The 18,382-nt window shown below is 42.0% G+C and overlaps 1 protein-coding gene across 1 annotated transcript in view; it reads left to right on the forward strand.

Moving 5' to 3' along the window:
* The window catches only part of LOC146984822 (metabotropic glutamate receptor 7-like), a 64,398-nt gene that overhangs the window by 16,675 nt on the left and 29,341 nt on the right, over nt 1-18,382 (forward strand). Inside the window, exon 2 of the mRNA XM_085782272.1 lies at nt 11,990-12,206. Coding sequence (XP_085638398.1) covers nt 11,990-12,206 — 217 coding nt within the window. The remainder of the gene's footprint in view (nt 1-11,989; nt 12,207-18,382) is intronic.

Here is an 18,382-nt window from a genome sequence, read left to right on the forward strand (position 1 = left end):
TACATTTGATAACACTCAGTCATAAAAACTACAGGCAGTGTTTTATTCTTACCCGGCGTTGGGTTTCATTCTGTCGCACCTGGAGAGAGCACGCAGCACAGCCACGATGATCAAGGCCGTTGTGCTGAGCCGCATTGTTCTCTGCAGGGCCTCGCTTTGTGCGCAGAGAAAGTCAAAAGGAGCTTTACAAAATGACTTGAAGAGATACTGGATCTGTACATGATAATTCTCATGAGTGGCAGCACAAAAAACCTTGAGTGGCACGCTAACTTGAAATGCATGATCTTTAAGTCAGTAGGCTCCAACAGTGACATGCATTCGCAGCACCTTCACAGGGTTCAACATACTGTGGAAGTTGAGCCTATACAGTCTCTCCTCCAATGAGGCTTTGAGGCCTATTAGGTGTCGGGGAAACGATTATTTCTTTGAAAAATACCAATAGAGTTGGAATAGCAGTCTGTTTACCAGATGGAAAGATGGAGGTCGGTCAGGTTCCCTTTGTGAGCCATCCACACTTTCCTCCCACGCCTCGGCTCTACTCTACTGTGTGGCTCTCCTGGTCAAATATCTGATTTGTGAGTCATACCTAGCCTCTATACCCATGGAGAAACATGCTGGTTGTCTTAAAATACACTCTGGCAGGGCAGCCATGCAAGAGCACAGGCCCGGCACCGAGCGCTGGAGCTGCCCAGGGGACTGGCATGGAGCGAGCGGGAGAGACGGAGGGTGAGGGAATCGACTGGGAAAAGAGTGAAGTGGGCGGAAAGAAGGAGACGGTGGAAGGTCGTGTTAGATAAAGGATTATGAAAGCCTAACTTTCTGTCATGTAACACCACGGCTAGTTCAGCGGTGTGGGCAAGTCTAAAAGGGTGGTGTTTGTGATTCCTGCAGCAAAAAAAGCTGCAAAAACACTGTAAACATCCAGACTGGATAAACTATTCAGGTAAAGTCCTCCTGGAGTCACAGGCTCTGAAAAATGGAGGAGGGATATAGTAGGAGTGAGATGCGAGGCTGGCCTTGGTGAGGAAGTAGGCACTTGGCGGAGAGGGAATTAGAAAGAAGTATCTACAGTACAGTAGTCTTCTTTCAAAATGTGTCGATTCATTTCTAATTTCCAGAGATTGTTGTTACATCTTATCATCAAGTAAAGCGCTTGGTTAGTGAGAGATTATCATTTTTTTCTGAAATCGTCCGGTGCAGCCAAGCCTTTAATTCTTCATTCTTTAATTCAACAGTGACCACAATGTTTCACTGCAATCAATATTTCATTTTAACAGCGGCTCAAAGGAAAGTGTATGTGGAAAGTGACAGCTCCTAGTTATGAACAGGGAGCTCTGACTCAGCCCTGCAGTTCCCCTCTGCTTTTAATTTCACTGTCTTTTAATTAGTGAACTTTACCACATTGCTTCACTGTAACAGCTATGATCAGCATAGCCTTTTTAGCATTTTTTTTTCCTCTGCAGCTTTTCTTAGAAGGAAAAACAAAAAAACACGATCCATATCTGTCCTCCTGTCTTAGTTAGAGCAGGGTGTTGAGCTGCTAAAGAACCAGATGTTTAAAGCCTGAGTATTGGACTTAAATTCTTGAGGTGGCCAGAAACATGACTCCAAATGAATGCTAATGCAGCTGTTAGTAAACACATTTGCCAATATCAGTTTTATTAGGCGATACAAGGCGGTCATTGGTGTGTTCACAGTTTACTCGCCTCACATGTGGTTTAAAATAATCAATAATGCAGGTTTGACCAAATGCTCCAAGTTCCCTAAATGCAAGCATGGAAATAATGTAATGTAATATCACACTACAGGGGAAACATTTTTGCAAATATATTCAGTGTGAACATTTTACACTGGCAGTGGACACTTTGCAGGTACACTGTCGATTAAAGACATGTTTGATTTTGAGGAGGGAGTGTGAAAATGGAAAATACAGAGATGGGTGGGGGTGGGGGGGGGGCGGCTTAATGACAACAAGGAGGGGAAAGTTGGCTGGCATTCAAGCAAATGACTGAGGGCAGATTGTCTCGACTTGGGGGGAAACTGGCAGCCCGAGGACCTCAGTGGGCAGGAAGTGTCTGTTGATCATCTGTGTGGGCGTGTCTGCATGCAGACAGATGACAGGGAGGGAGGGAGAGACACACAGGAAGATGAGACTCGCTCGTCTTTCTCCAACGGGGCTGAAACACACAGAGGGGCGGAGAACAAGGGGGGGGGGGCGAGGCTGAAAGTCACAGGTTGTGTGAGGGCACAGTGATGAAACGCAGCCTTCACAAAAGGAGAGTTTGAGTGAGAGTGAGAGACACAGATGGGCAGGAAGAGAAGGGGGGAGAGAGTGACAGAGAGAGGGAGGGAAAGCTGTCGGTTTCCCCCACCCTTCCTCCCTGCTTCCTCAGCTGTGCTGGCAGTGCTGTGCTCTGGTGAAGAGAGATTACCAAAGCCCAGCCTGAGGTTGCATGTATGGACACAGTCATTACCTCTGCCCTGCTAACAAATGGCACTGCTGTCTGAATACAAACCAATGGCTGGCTGAACCCCCAACACCACCACCACCACCACTGATCTGCAGAGCTTTGATTTAACAGGAAAGATGTAAAACTTGATAACTGCTCAATATCTTTATAGGCCTGTTTATTGTACTATATTATTTTGTTTGTACAATATCGACCGGTGCAGTTTTACAACACGGGGCAGAGGGGCTACAAATAAATCTTTGAGGGATGAAAGATGCTTTTTTTTCTTTTTTTGTAGGGAAATATTTATTCCATCATGGGCGGGTTGTGTGTAGTTCTTGTATTGCTTTCAAATCGGCTGCGTGGCCGTTTCATGGGATCATATTTACAGTTTATGTGCGTGCGTGTGTCATTGTGCCGGTGTCACGAGGACAATCTGCGCGTTGGTGTCCGTCCAGAGTCGACATGGGGGTTAGAGTCGGGTCTGTCAGAGCCCGCTGTCATTTCCGCCGTCGCCGTGGAGATCGTCGCAAACAGTGGAGTGGAGCTGACTGATGTCAAGATATACTTAGAAGCTAATCATGCAGCAAATAGAGGCGCAGGGATTCCTGCAACAGGAACTGCCTGGCTGCCCTCGCTCCAGCTGAAGTCATTCATGGGAAACATTTCTCACAGTCACAGCTCGTTTGCAGCTATGTGTTTCTGAGAGCTGCTCTTGGATTAATTGATACCAAAGCCAGTCTGGACAACCCTCTGGTCCCCTGTGCCGAATTTTTTGACATTGATGGAGTCTTCTCGGCGCTGCCTTTTCTTAGGGAAAAGCTCTGTGCTTGAAAGATGGCTTTTATTTGTGGTCTAAGTTTTTGTTTAAGAGCCCATGGACTGTTATATCCCTCTGTTTTCTGTGGAGACAGCCTGTCTTTTCATATCTGCAGACTTCCCTCCTCTCAGATGGCAAGGATAGATGGTTGCCATTACTCCGACTGAGATTCGTGCCGTGCCATATGCTGCCCATTTTTCTTCAAAAAAAGCTTTTTGCATCCACTGCACGAGAGAAAACAAAGAGCAGAGAGAGAGCGGGCGCGTCTGCTGCGTGAGCCGCTCTCGGTTCGTCAGCATCATCACCTTCTCACCAGCGGCGCCGGATAGTTTAAGCACAAACATCACGGTTTCTCACCTTTCTTTTGGGCTGCCCCCGGTGCTTGTGGGCTTATGTATGTGAAAATGCTACGGAAAGGCCAAGGCGCTGTAATTAACTTCGCCTGGCATTCTCACTTACTGTGAATGTGTCTAACCTTTACACAACCCCGCTTAGTCACCTCTCCTCTTAAACACCCAGGTTGAAACTCTCATTTAATGTCAGTAAGCAGATTACCATCCTCCTCGCCCCTAACTACCACCTCCCCACCCCATGTCTACGTTTTTCTTAACCTTCTTCAGACTTCAGCAACAGATTTTTACTCAGGGCGGCCGTAGCACTTTGTGGTGGTAAATCAATAAAACAGTGTCCCCTATAACAGACCTCTGTGTTTTCCTTCCATCGATCCTGTCAGCACAGATACATTCACGAGCAAGCCAGGCGATTACCCTCAGCAATCCTAACTTTGATCTATACTGTAGATGACAGGTGCCAGACATCGGCTCTGGGTAATAGTGATACTGAAAGGTGGCATCGTTATTCATTCTTTCTTGGCCTGAATTCAGTCGCTCATGATTGCTCGGTGGTTATTGTAGTCGTCGTCGATGCAGACGGCTCGCAGGCATCGCAATCACCCTTTCACCTTGCTGCGGCCGAAGCATAGATCATGTTGTCGTGAGTGACGCCGTGTTTCATGTCGAACAGCCCTCAAACCTCCTCGGGAAATAAGGAGATTTACGAGCAGAATCAAGTGCAAGTGTGAAAAGGACCAATTCCTAATGAGGAAGGATTAAGAGGAAATAATCTCTCACTCATTCCAATCTAATTATTTACAGAAAATAATTCAAAAAACGTTGATAAAAAACATCCATTCTCTCTGCCTTATTATCTCTGTATTATCAGCTGCACTGAAGACAGTCAAATCTGCTGCAATTTGTTGTAACAAGAACTAAATTTAATTGATGCAGTTATGGGAATCAATCATGCAGCTGTGACCAAAGTGGAAAAGTTAAACTTTGTTGCTTTTAATCTATTGGGAAAGACGTTATAAAGTTAAGGGGAGTTTAATTTAATTTAATTTGCTGCTTTCATGCAGGAGGTTAAATTACTAACCTGCATTCAACTTCATTTGTGGGTCTTTATTTGCCAGAGAGAGAGAGAAAAAACAAAACACAAAGATGTTAGATAGATGTAATCAGTATCGGTTAGCCAGCGACTGCTTGTACCTTAATCCAGGTACCGGATCCAGGTTTAATCCTCTGCATTTTCTTAATCAAGGTTTTGATCGAGCACTTTTGTTAGCTGGAGGTCAAAGTGGTAATTAAGAAAAGCACAGGCATGTTTGTACTGCAAAGAGAGGTAGATTCCTGGGGAATAAGGAAACTGAGAAATTATATCAACAGGGTACAAGGCAAGCCATGGGACAAAGTAAAAAGACATCGCCATCTTAAATGTTTCCCTCCAGCAAAAAGCTGCAGAGAGACAAATGTTCAAGCAGCTTTCTATTCCAGCTGGGGCGAAGACGGGACGTGATTCAAACCCATAACACCTTTTGACTCGGTAGTATTACTACAGCAGCTCTGTTAAAGATAGATCCTCTATCAAATGCTTTTTGGAAAGAGTCTTTTTAAATGCAAATCGCTATGGTTGTTGCTTTTCCATTACTTTGCTGTACTCCCCTCTTTGACCCAGTACGCTCAGTCTAGACAGAAATGGAGCGATTTAACATGTGACATCGCTGCTACGAACGTCGCCACCTGTGAAGATTTGTTTAATTGCGTCACTGATTTTTTGAGTTGGCATTTTATTTTTTTATTTATTTGGTTGGTTCTTTTCTTTTCTTTTTTTGGCAACTTCAAACATATTGATTCGTCTTGAGCTTGACCTTCTACTCTGCTCCACAATTTGTCAGCTTTGTGCAGTTGACCCCCTTTGAGTTGTGGGTCAAAGCTATAACTCACACTCTGTCAGTTGAAGCAATCCCATCAGCGAGCCGCGGTGTCCTCATTCCCGTGTTTCCCATGTGTCCGGCCGGTTTTTGATCACGCTAACCAAAATTGATGGCATTCATACAGTGCTTAGATTAGACTGTTTGAGGAGCTGCTGCAACTGAGTTCAAGAGAAAATGATGTGTACATCCCTGCATGTGCATCCGCCTGTCTGAAGGACGGTAAGCGTTTTGATCCCCTCGACTTGCCACCAGATGTGATTGCAGCTTCAAAACCTCAAACGGGGTCGCTGATGAGATGTTTAGGACGTCACGAGGCAGCAATGTCAACAAACTAACGCTGTATTTCTTTAATAAAAATGATTTTTTACCTTATATGCTACTAGCTTTTTGAAGATGTACTTTTGCAGTCTGTGATTTTGTGCTTGCACTCAGCTAATTTACTCTGCTCGTGGTGCAGATGTTAGTTGTGAGTGAGCAACAGGCTTCTGTCTGAGGTTTTATTCAGCTCAGTGTCTGAACTAAGAATTCACCAGAGACTGTTCTTGGCGTTATTTCCCTCCAGTCTCTCTCCTTATTCCTCTCATCTCGGTGTTTATGAAACAGTTTATGATATAAAGCTGCAGATTTTCCAGCACATTTTCAGCTTGGGCGGATGCATATTAGTGACATATTCGACTATCCAGCACTGTGCCAAAATCCCAAGAATCCACTGATATCCTCTTTAGTTTCTTGCAAGAATCTGGATATCTGGAGCTTATGTGGAGATTTTTTATGATATGGCATCTTACAATATCACGATCGGAGGATGCAGTCCAAATAACATAGAGGTTTGAAATATGTGGGCAAATACATCTCTGGATTCTGAGGTATTCTGTGCAGTGCAGGGTGAATTTGCTTTTAGGCACATTTTGCTATTTACTTTGTGAATAATAACACCATCTCTACAATTCACTTCACACTTGGCTCTGAAAACACTGTTGTCTGCAGCCATGTAGCTGGCTCTCTGAGTCTGTATTTGGGAACAGTTTTGTTTTCAGCCAATTATCCTGCACTAAACACAAGGTACGAGTAAATAGTTGGTGATAAACCAGATTTAAAATTATGACTCAATGATGAGTCTAGAAGAAAATGTAAGCGGTGGCAATCCATTCAATAGTTGCAGAGATATTTTAGACTGGCAGATCAACATGTTCCCAGAGACCCACTGCATAGCTTTGCTAAGAATATGAACAATGTAAAGGTTTGGAGGTAAGACGAACACCTGCAGGCCATTTATACAGGAATTTACTGAACGTTACAAAAAAAAAAAGATTATCTTGCACCTTTCTAAAGAGCTTGTTTGATTTACACAACTGCACATCTTTATGAGATACTTTGAGTTACCTATGTCACCATTGATGAACTGATATTATGCGTTGTTGATGATGATTAATAATGAATAATTAGTTATTGATTATGTGTTTTTCTAATGAATGGAACATAGTATAGAAGTATGTGTTCATGAAACTACAACCACCATTCAGAATTGAGTGAAGGTCTATTGAGGGTCTCCCTACAGTAGTCTTCTTCAGTGGATGGAATTTGCTCAGACAGCTCAGTCGTCGTTGTGTGAGACTTAAGTGCATTGGTCTTTGTTCAAGGACTTGAAAGTCAAGAGGGATTGTGAGAGGGAATTAAAAGCTCCTGAAAAGCCAGTAAGTGAGTGAACTTTGAGGCTTTTTGTTTTGTTCTGTTTTGTTTTGAAAAATACCGTATATAAAGTGTAGATACAGGGTTTAACTTAACAAGCAAAGTTGCATACTGTGGCCTTCAGGGTCATAAAAAAATGCTGTGAAGACTGTTTTGCAGTAACTCATTAGTGATATGTTGAGAAGAAAGTGCTTGTGTTTTCAGACTTTCAACTTATCATTGCAACAAAGGTGGTGTGAATGATAGGAAGGTTGATGTGAAAGTTGTCAAATATTCTGTATAAAGTATTGCTGATACACGTATGTTGTCTCAGATATGTTTTCTCTCCTGCACTGTTACTAAAATCCATGCATTTAAAAGAAACCTAAATTCTAGTTTTAACTTCTAAGTTTTTTTAACTGGAAAAAAATGAAATTATTGCAAACATGTGTAATATATATTATTGTTGATATTACTGTAAAGGGACAGTATGAGGCTTTGGGACATATCTGTGCTCCTGTTCTTAAGATGGGAAGTTGATACCACTCTCATCTCTGTATGTTAAGCACAACATTACAACCAGCAGATATTTAGTGTAGCTTTCCACAAAGGGTGGAAACTGTGAGAAAAAAAAATGAGGCTGGTTCTTCCCAGAGGGGAAAGCATGAGCCTCTGAGCGATTTGTACAAAATTCAAAATGTGGATTTGATCTGGTGGCTGTGTGAAACCTTCCTCCAGGTCCATATGATTTATGTGTTCATGCTTGAAAATGTGGTTGGGTCTGTTGGTCTATGCTTGATCTCACAGGTAGTTTCCTACATTCTGGTTGTGTCCTAGTTTATATTAAACACACAGTTGCTCAGCTTCTTTTTAATGAAAAAAAAAAACAAAAAAAACTGGACCCATTCATTTACTACAATTACTGGCTTATATATAAACTACCCTACTTTTAATTCAAAAGTTTTTTTTTTAAGAAAGTTGTTGCCAAAGAGCTCACTGTCAGCTCACAACATATTGCTTTTCCAGTATCTTCTGATCTGGGTTAATGCTCCGTTTTGGTGCTGCTGAATCCGACCACAGCTTTTTAAACAGCAGAACACAGTGTCCTGATTGAAAGACTCCGGCAGCGAATGGGAGGGTGTCTGTCTGAGAGCCCACTGCACTGGCTCTCCTTCTATCTCTCAGATGAAGTTTTTCTGTGTCGCTTGGTTCCCACATGTCTCAGACGGATGCTCTTTGCAGTGGTGTACCCCTGGGTGCTATCCTGGGCCCCACACTATTTGTTCCATATACACTTCCCTTTATATATCACTTAGCAAAATATTAATGATGACAACAGGGCCGGCCGCTGGCATAAACACTCTATGCGGTTGTTTAGGGCCACAGCCGTTAGGTGGGGGGCCACATGATCAGAAAGGTACCGGGGTTCATTCAAGTCATTTAAACATCCTGAGGTCTGCACGTGCAGCTATGAGCTTTATATGTAATTTGAAGTCAATATTCAGCTTCTTTTATCTCACATTTGAGACATTTGGTGAAAATAGAACGGCAGAATGACAACATTTGTGCTCAAAAAGCAATCTTACAAAATTTCATTTTAGACTAGTTTTCTACACGTATCTATTACTGTATTCATATCCTCTATCAAGCACCAAAACAGTTCATTCTCATGACTGAAGGTGTGTTTTCACAAGGGATTTGAATTTTTTCAAAAAGCAGACCTCAAATTTCCAGCATTTGGCCTAAATTATTTCTTCAATTCAATTCAATTTATACAGTGTTCTAGGACAAATTGGCCTCAGTGTGCTTACAGCGGAGGTTCTAATATTTAGAGTATTGTTGTATTGTAGAGTATTGTTACATCTGCAAGTATCTTAAAAAGATAAATTTAAGAAAATATGTAAAAGTCGAGAAAATGGCCTCAAACCTCTGAGAGGGCATAAACACGTCTGTATTCAGTTTTAACCAGTGATTTGGTGTTTGCGCTTAGAGTGCAGGGCCACAAACAAAAATCTTGTTTAGGGGGCCACCAAAATCCTAGGGCCGGCCCTGGATGACAATACTTTCATTTTTCTCCAATAAGACTGATAAACTGTTTGTCTGTTGTGCATAATTGTTAACAGGAACTAATAACAGATGAAAACGAGGTCATTGCTGCTTCAGATAGCACAGCCTTATTGTATTGTGTGCTTTTCGTCAATGGAAACTCTAGCTGCAGAAATAATATGACCTTTGCTCAGGGCCATGGGCCTGTCTTTTTATCAATTGAAGAAAAATATATTATAATATACTGTATCACAACAACCACAGCCACAGATGATTACACACACTTTTATATCATATTTTTTTAAAACTTCCTTGTCACCTAGCTCAGTAATCCCCTGCAGCCACAGCTCTACTGCAATACTGTTGACCAGGTCCCGCAGCTCTTCTCCTGTGTTTCCACTACACAGTCACACAGCAGAGGCACACATCCAATAAAGTTTCACACGATTATTAATTTCAGCAGTCCACTGAAGGCTTTTTCCTCACACTCCCCTTGAAGTCATCAACTAAATCTTCCCGAACCCTTTGCTCATTCTTCAAATGTAGAGGACCATGGTGGCGTACATTAGATACTTTATGGCTTCAGGGAGCAGGGCAGAGCGTGACGAGCCAACAACAGGAAATTGTGACTGTGAACCGGTGAGTGGTAGTGGAGCAGAGGAAAACGTTAGCAGTAAGTTGTCAACATGGTACAGTAGTAGCCTAAATTTACAGTCTTGGCAGCATATTGTGTCCGTTAATAGACGTTTCTGCTTCTCAAGGCCAATAAATGTTAATATTACAATGTACATATCATTCATACTCATTCAAATATCTATCCAGCAGCTATTATCTATTTTCATGGCACTACCTCATTGTCTATTTGCACTACATGTGGCTGTACAATCTGACCACTTTACCTTATTTATCTTATCTTATTTAACTAAGAGAAGGGGTTAGTTAGCTCTAGCAAACATTTCCCCACAAAAGGCTCAAATGTAATGTTTTGTTTTTTGGTTGCTTGGCTCCAACATAGGCTGGGAGTCAGTTGATTAGCTGCAGTGATGAGATGCGTTGTAGCAGAGCTAGTGGCTCCACAGGCTACTTCACCTCATTTACTTGTCCAGTAAGTTAAGTCAGTTACTTACAAGCTTAACCTTACATGATAGTTCAACTGTATTTCAACCTTCAACAAGTCTGTTAAATTGGTTGTAAGGGGAGAAAGCAGAGGATGGTTATCATGGAGGAGATGAGGTTAGTAAAGCCAATTAAGTCACCAAAGTAGTCATCTTTGATGCTGATGAGGAGTTTTAGTGGGTTTTTATGCCCAAGCGCCTGTACAAACTGGAGTAAAAATAAATAAATAAAAAAACACTGATTGCATGTTTCCTAACTGTGCCAAGTGTTAAAGTGTGAAGACCATAGTGCAGGGAGGCAAATGGGCATTACAATTTTTGATAATAATTCCTACGGATCAGTGTCAAAACCTGTAAATTAAGACATGGATGACAAACATGAATAATTCCTCTTATAATAATTCAAATGGGATTTAATATGAAGCAATTCCGACTCGCATGAATACAGTCCAGTGTTGCATCCTCATGGACACCAGAGACAACAGCACTGTCAAGGAAATAACCGCTTCCCCACACTACACCTATTATGTCCTCTTCACATCCGCTTCCCAGCAAGCTTATAGGATTCATTGAAGGTGCTTGCTGTGGCGCTCAGTGCTCTACATGGTCAGGCAATGCACCTGTGTATATTTCTGACCTTCTCCATCCTTAAAATCACTAGAAGCCAGGGTCACTTATTTTCCTCCACCCATGGCTTACCGATTGTCCTTGGTGCTCCACTGGGGCCAGTTGATGCCTCTAGGAGGCAGCTAAAGTCCTGTTTATTCAAACCGGCTTTTCTCTCTCCTCCTTCTGTGGTGTAGACTTTGTAATTTTGTGTTTTTCTGTTCCTTATACACAAGACTTGTATGGTCTTATCTTCAATAACCTTACTATTGTGAGTAATTTCATTTTTTCCCCCTCAGTGCTATACCAAAACCTAACTTACTTATTGACCTCCTTACTTACTGTTTTCTGCAGAGGGAATCACTGACCAAGAGATAGTTTGGGACATAACCTTATGTACAAATGTGAATTGATTTCAACTTTAAACTTTCATTTACAGCTTTTTGTATGGATTAGACAACACAAACTGTGAATCAATGAGTTTAAAGACCTGAGTAGGCTGATTTTCTTCGCCCTTTAGACAGAGTTAAGCTAGCTATGTCCCCCAGGCTTCTAACCTCGACTTGATGCTGACAAGCAGCTGGAGGTAGCTTTGCACAGTATATAGCAAACAGAAATTAGAGTGATCCATTTTCGTATCTTTTTCGGAGCAAGTGTATTTCCCAAAGTCTTCAAAAATAGTTCACTCGGGATTTTCTTATCTGTGTCCCTTCTTTCTTAAATAAATAAATTGAATGAAATTAAATCTATCATATGTTGCATTGAGGGCGTATGATGCATAAATTTAACTGTCAAATGAAATAGCACAGAGCAAATCTAATGCAATGTGCAGTGGATATAAAGTCATGTCAGACATGGTCATTTAAAAATGTGATTTGTCAGAACTGTCACCAGAGCAGCCAAATATGATGCTGCCACCAGAGTACCACCACCGGCAAATGAGTAAAACGTTCCTTCCCTCCCTCTCTCTCTCTCTCTCCGACCCCCCCCCCCCCCACATCTCTTCTCCTTCAAGATCCCGCAGATCAGCTATGCGTCAACAGCCCCGGAGTTGAGTGACGACAGACGCTATGACTTCTTCTCGCGGGTGGTTCCTCCAGACTCGTTCCAGGCCCAGGCCATGGTGGACATTATCCAGGCGCTGGGCTGGTCGTACGTCTCCACCGTCGCCTCCGAGGGCAGCTACGGGGAGAAAGGAGTAGAGGCCTTCACGCAACTCTCCAAAGAAGCAGGTAAGGAATGGTGATTAGTTATAGGCAATCACATAAAATTAACATTACACTGTAAAAACTCAAAATCTTTCCAAGAATATTTGTCTTATTTCTTGTCAAAATGTCTAATTTCTAGTCAAAACTAATCTCTTTCCACTTGAAATAAGACTCATCACCTAAAAACTGACTTGTTTTTAGATAAATTTCATTTGTTTCAAACAAATTTTTACTTGAAATAAGTAGAAAAATCTGCCAGTGAAAGCAAGTTTTTTGTGCTTGTAATAAGGAAGAAAAACTTGCTCCATATCAGATTTTTTTTTTTTTTTAATCAGATTTGCTTGAAAGAAGTAAAAAGTGTCTAAAAACAAGCTACTTTTTTAATGTGATGAGTCTTATTTTAATTATAATGAGATTTGTTTTGACTAGAAATAAGACAAATATTCTTGGTAAGATTTTGAGTTTTTGCAGCGTATCTTTTTTCTTTTCTTTTTTTTTTTCAGTGTATTTGTCGCGTTTCAATTGTGCGCTTTTGGTTTAGATCCAGAGATGGTTCAGTTTTCCAGTTCATTGTAAAAATCTGTTTTCGGTGGATGAATTATTGATCTGTTTGGCAACTTCTGCTTCTGTTCCCCAGTGAGTTGTGGAGTGTTACTGGAAACATAGACAGCGAAACAGCTTTTAGAGAATATGCCATGTAATGAGCATTGCCTTTACCCATGTCGCTCTTCTTTTTTTTTTTATTTTTTTTTTTTAGATATAACCATCTCAGCTTACGAACTCAGAAAAGGAATTGTCAGATTTTTTTCTAATGTGTCTTTGGCCAACACAGAGGAAAGAGAGAGAGAGAGATCGGCCTGGCAACTGGTCATTTGGGAGAGTTTTGTTTTATGCTCTGCCTTTTTCTGTTTCACTCAACCTCATTTTTTATCCCTGCTAGTGAGAGTGCCAGGCTCTGAGGATGTTAATGATGACAGTCAGCTTTATGGTCAGTTCAAACCACTCTGGTCCAGTTATGTGTATGAAGCAGCAGGGTTTTAGATATTTTGTCTTTTTAGAAGAGAAGCCTGCCTTCTCTGGTGAACATCTTAGGGCATTTGTCTATGAAACCACATGATTACACAGAGAGAGCTGAACTCTGACTGGTCTAGAAAGTAAGCTATTAGAATTAGTCATGTTTCCTGGCTACTGTGATGTAACATTAGTGCCGTTTCTTTTCTCTTTTTTTTAAGTGGTAATGATCGTCTTTCAGGCCTAACAGTCACGCTGTTATGTTTACATTTGCCCTTGCTGGGGTTAGGGTGAGTGTCTTGGAGAGAACTTACAGTGTAACAGAGGTTTGCATTCAGACTAGGTGTTGTGATTTTGCCCGCAACTGGACTGGAAATTGTGTACACGCTTGACTCACCTGCTTTTTCCACATAGATGCTGTTGTTGGCATTTTGTGGTACAATACATGTGAATCAGCAGTCATTTCTGTAGCCAGGAGGAGACAGTACAATGGCTAAGCTATCTTTGTCAAATCATGTGGCCTATTGTGCAGTGTTTAAGTCTGTAGAGAGACAGGACAAGGATCACTGCAATCATGTTGGATGATTGGAAGAAGGTTTTTAATGCAGAACAGTTGGTAATGGCCCTGTGTCCAAAACCTGTCCAATTCCTTTTCCATCTTTTTGAACGAATCACTTGAGGACAAATGTTACCTTGCTACCCAGAAAAATTACCCTCCATTACCCATGATAGCACATCTGCGCAAGCAACTCATGATACCAGGACGGAGTATTTTGCCACCTTCACCTCTTTCAGTCCCAATCCATTTCCTGTAAATCTGCAGATCCCAGTCTCTTCTAACAGACTAATGTGTGGAAACCTCTAAAATGAGCAAAGCTAATGACATCCCACAGGCACCGATCAGAAAGTTCAGCATGCATTTTTCATCTGTGTGCATTCGTGTCCAATGTGATCACTCATTAAAGCTTTAAGAAGCTGTTTGTGGCTGCATAATTTGCATCGACATAAAGAGAGACAGAGCGAGAGAGAGCACGAAGTCTGTGTAAGAGCACATGAGAAAAAGCTTTAAGGCTTATTTTGGAAGTTTCACTTCATCTTATATCATGTGATAAATGCAGCCTCTTCCAGCTGCTTCTCTCAGATATATTTCTCCTTTTCCCCTTTGCAAAAAGCAGTAAACACACTGATATTATTATGACTCCTGAACTGCTACACAAGGAGTATGAAATCATAAGCCATTGTTGTGGTTGACTCATCCTGTTGCTTCTGAGCTGCAGTCACTTGCAATATTTTGTATTCATATACAAATGGGGAATTATTTCTTTTCAAAAAAAGAAGAAGCTTCCTTTACCCAAGGCATCTTATCTTTAATACACACAATAATTATGTAATAGCACAGCTATACATTCACAGAATTCACTCGGAGGAAGCGGTTGTGCAGAGCTGACGGGAATGGATTGAATTGAAGAACATCTTAGTGAATAGGAGAGGGAATATCCGGAAAAATGCTGTAAGTGTGTTATGGGATTTTGTTCATGGAATTGCTAAATTGCGGAGCAAAACACAACATTGTCGGGTGGATTTTGTTGCAGCATCTCTGCAAGTTGATCAATGGGACCTTGAGACGGTTTTTGTGGCTGCTCGGTTTGGTTGCAGTGAAATGTCAGACGCATTAGTAGGATTCTCGCTCCAACACTTCAAGGAGAACCATCTAGTGGACTAATGCAATATGGCTGCCCATTACCCCAAGCTGAGACCAGAGTGATGGTCGGCCCGTATTGATCTTTTTTTTCCTTTTCTGTTTTTTTCTTTTTAGCTCTGTGCTTTCCCTCTCCTGTATAGGCACTGTTCCATTGTGCACCTTCATCCTGGCTGCAGGTGAAGCTGGCAGAGATTAATCTTGTTTGTATTTTTCTGTGTCTGTCTGGACTCCAGCCAGAGTGATGGAGTTCAGTTTTCCCATTTGATAAAAAAGGCGTGCATTTGAGGAAAAACCTCCCACAAAATATCACTGTGGAATTGATTGCAGCAAGTTGCCAACACCAATGCGTCCTTAGATCAAGTCTGAGCACCGAGAGGGGGGGGGAAGAAAAATATCTGCCAGCAAAGGATAGCGCTAGTATTTAGCAGTATAGGAACAGACTATGGAGATGGACACGGCCTAATGCATCTGAAAAAACCCGTAAAATAGACCATGATATTTGTACATGACCCCTCAACATTGTTAAATCCCAGAGCAGCGGTGAGGAAGGGCGTGTAGGATACGCAAGGGCACACAGACGCCGAATATGAATGTCAGCTGCATGTCAGCCCATTTTGATGTGCTCCCACATGCTCAGGCAGGGAGACGGGAGGGAGCAGGTCGGCCTTTTGGCTGTCGAGGTGATAAATATAATTGCGGCATTATGGATCCCCTGGAGGTTTGTGTTTGGAGGGTGTTGAGTATGGCAGGTGGGGGGTCAAATCCATCAAGAGGCTCTAATTTAAAGGGATTTGTATTTCACTAAGCGAAATGGCAAAGCTGGATTCTTCGCCCTGAAGTGCATTTTTAGAAGCGAGGGCACCGAGGATGAATAATTGAAGCAGTTAATGCAGGGCATGACCTGTGGCACTCCGACAGATAAGTGGAGAACTTCCAAGACCTGATGAATTTAGCCGTCACAATCATTAAACTGTCTTTGATATATTAATCAAATGCGGAGCAGAGGCTATAGGGGTTCACCGTGTGTATATTTTTGATGTGATGTTGTGGGATCGTAGGTAAATGAATGAGGTCCAGCTAAAGAATCCAGTGTCACAGAGCAAGCACATCTCACTTAAGCAGAAATTTTAAAAAGCACACATGTCATCCCCACTCTTCACTGGTCCTAAGTGACAGCTCGACAGTACAGCATCACCACACAATCCTATTTCTTGGATGAGACTTCAACAAGTTGGAATAAAACACTGTCTTTTCCCACACAGCCTGACATTTATCTGTCTCGCATCACGTCTCCGCCAGCCAAAACAGACACGCGGCTCCTCTTTTAACCCACGGTTTCTTTTTCGAGGACTCTCTCCAGTCCGCCCCAACACCTTCCAGTGACAGGTGAAGGCAGTCCGACCCACAGCACAGCACATACACACAGACACAGCACTTGTATTTCCATCACACCTGCCTCCCCAACAAAAAGACTGACTGGCCATCTGACGGACTGACAGATGAGGTTATTCTGCAGGCATTCAATAATTTATCCTACCACTGCACAACGACCGTTCTGCATCCTTTAGGGCAGTCCTAAAGCTCGCAGCACGTTCAGCTCTGGTGCTCTCTGTCTCTCTCTCTGAAGATGGGATTTGCGCCAAATGCTTCTTATCTTCATCAGTGGCTCCTGTGGTCTCCATCTGTATTATTGACTGTGTTGACCTATAATATTTCTGTTCAAGACGATCATAAGTCCTCACACAAGCCCGAAGGGGTTTTGTTGTAATAGAGTTAATGTATTTTCATGAGACTTCAGTTCTCGGCATAATATGAGTTCATCATTTCCTTCCTCTCTGGAGCGAGAGTGTGTGTGTGTCTGTGTGATACTACAGTACTATACCTGCAGACTTACTGGCCCCCTGGCGCTGAAAGCTGCTGCTAATGTGGCAGAATCAGATGTTAAACAGCTCTGGTTTTCTAAAAACAGAAATCTTGAAGTGCAGTGTAGGATTGGACTGTAGGATTTTCTGGCTGAAATCAACCTAAATCTCTGTACTGAAGCGGAGCTTAAGTGCCGTTCCTTGGAGACGTGCAACACTGGCTGCTCAGCACAAATGACACCAAGCCCATCTCACTTTAACAGGATACCACAAACCCTTGAGAAACAAGGCCATTGGCGGGATCTCTGTGTTTTTCTTTTTTTTTCATGTGTAGTCCACTTAGCGAGGATAACGTCAACCATCCCAGACTGTTTTCTCACATCAAAACAATATTCCTAATTCTGCCTGCTGGTATTAGAAATCCGGATAGCTAAGAGGAGGTTCAGCAGTTGTCATTTTGCTATCGTCTGCCTTTAGAAATGCCACAGTAAACCATGACTGGAGATGTGTGATCTGCCAGCTAAAAGCTGTTTATATCAAAGTAATGAGCCTGAGGAGACTGGCAATTAGGAGATTCCTTCCATTTCTCTGTCTACTCAGGGAAATTCAAAGGTTATTGGGTAGGCTATTAAAATGCTTGAGTGGGAGAAATTTTAATTGGTTTGTGTTGAACCTTACTGTTGACTCAGGCTGCTGCCTCAGCCTAGACCTACATTAGTTAGTATGTTCTCTTGCACAGGTGATCGTATTATCTGTTTATCTGAAGTGCTTGAAAGGTTAGCTTGTCCTTCACACCTATAATAATCATACCAGAGCCAAGCAAAAACTCTTTTATTACACTTTTTTGTTTTCGGGAAAGATGTAATTTTGCTTTCCTACCTGATAATGAGCTGTTGAATAAAACCCTGAAGATAACAATACCTTGCAATCTGTCAAAAGCCAATTGCAATAATATACTGAGCCAAATACAGTATCTAGCTACAATTTAGCAGTGCACGGAAGCAATCAGTACCCTTCATCCTGTAAAAACTCATTAGTGGTGACCTGTCTGAGAATGATTTATTGTCAATATTAATATCCTCTTTGTTTGTTATTGCCTGCTGTGCTATCTGATTGGTTCAGGGTCCAACAAGAGATGTTTGATAATAGCTTTGAATGAAAAGTCAATGGAAAGCAGTTGGATTTTCCCAAATACTTAATATGAAATCTGTAGCTTTATGTCCCTGTTGGCGCGGATTATTGGATTTGTTATAGCAGATATGTTTATAACTCTCTGTGAAATGATGCCGTTGCTCAGTCGGAGGGCGCAGTTCGGGTGTTATATTGCATGCTGCTGTGGTTTGCATATCATTGCCAAAATGTAAATGTATATACGCTGTGAGAGCATCATTTAGACACTATAGCAAGCATGACAGCATCATCAAAAATCTCACTATTGTGTTTAGATGTGTTTTCCGTTTCCATACGGGTGAGATTTTCATAGAAAAAAAAAAAGGCAGCTATTGTGACCTCGGGCTTTTGTGTGTGAATGCGCGTGTCGTGTGCGAGCGGTTGTGAGTGAGAATTGAGAATGAATGAATGAATGGGTGAGATCATCCCAGAGGCCTTATCGTTTCTTACTCCTC

This window comes from Trachurus japonicus, chromosome 7, assembly GCF_045865225.1.
Source record: "Trachurus japonicus isolate A0001 chromosome 7, Traja_1.0".
Taxonomy (NCBI): Eukaryota; Metazoa; Chordata; class Actinopteri; order Carangiformes; family Carangidae; genus Trachurus; species Trachurus japonicus.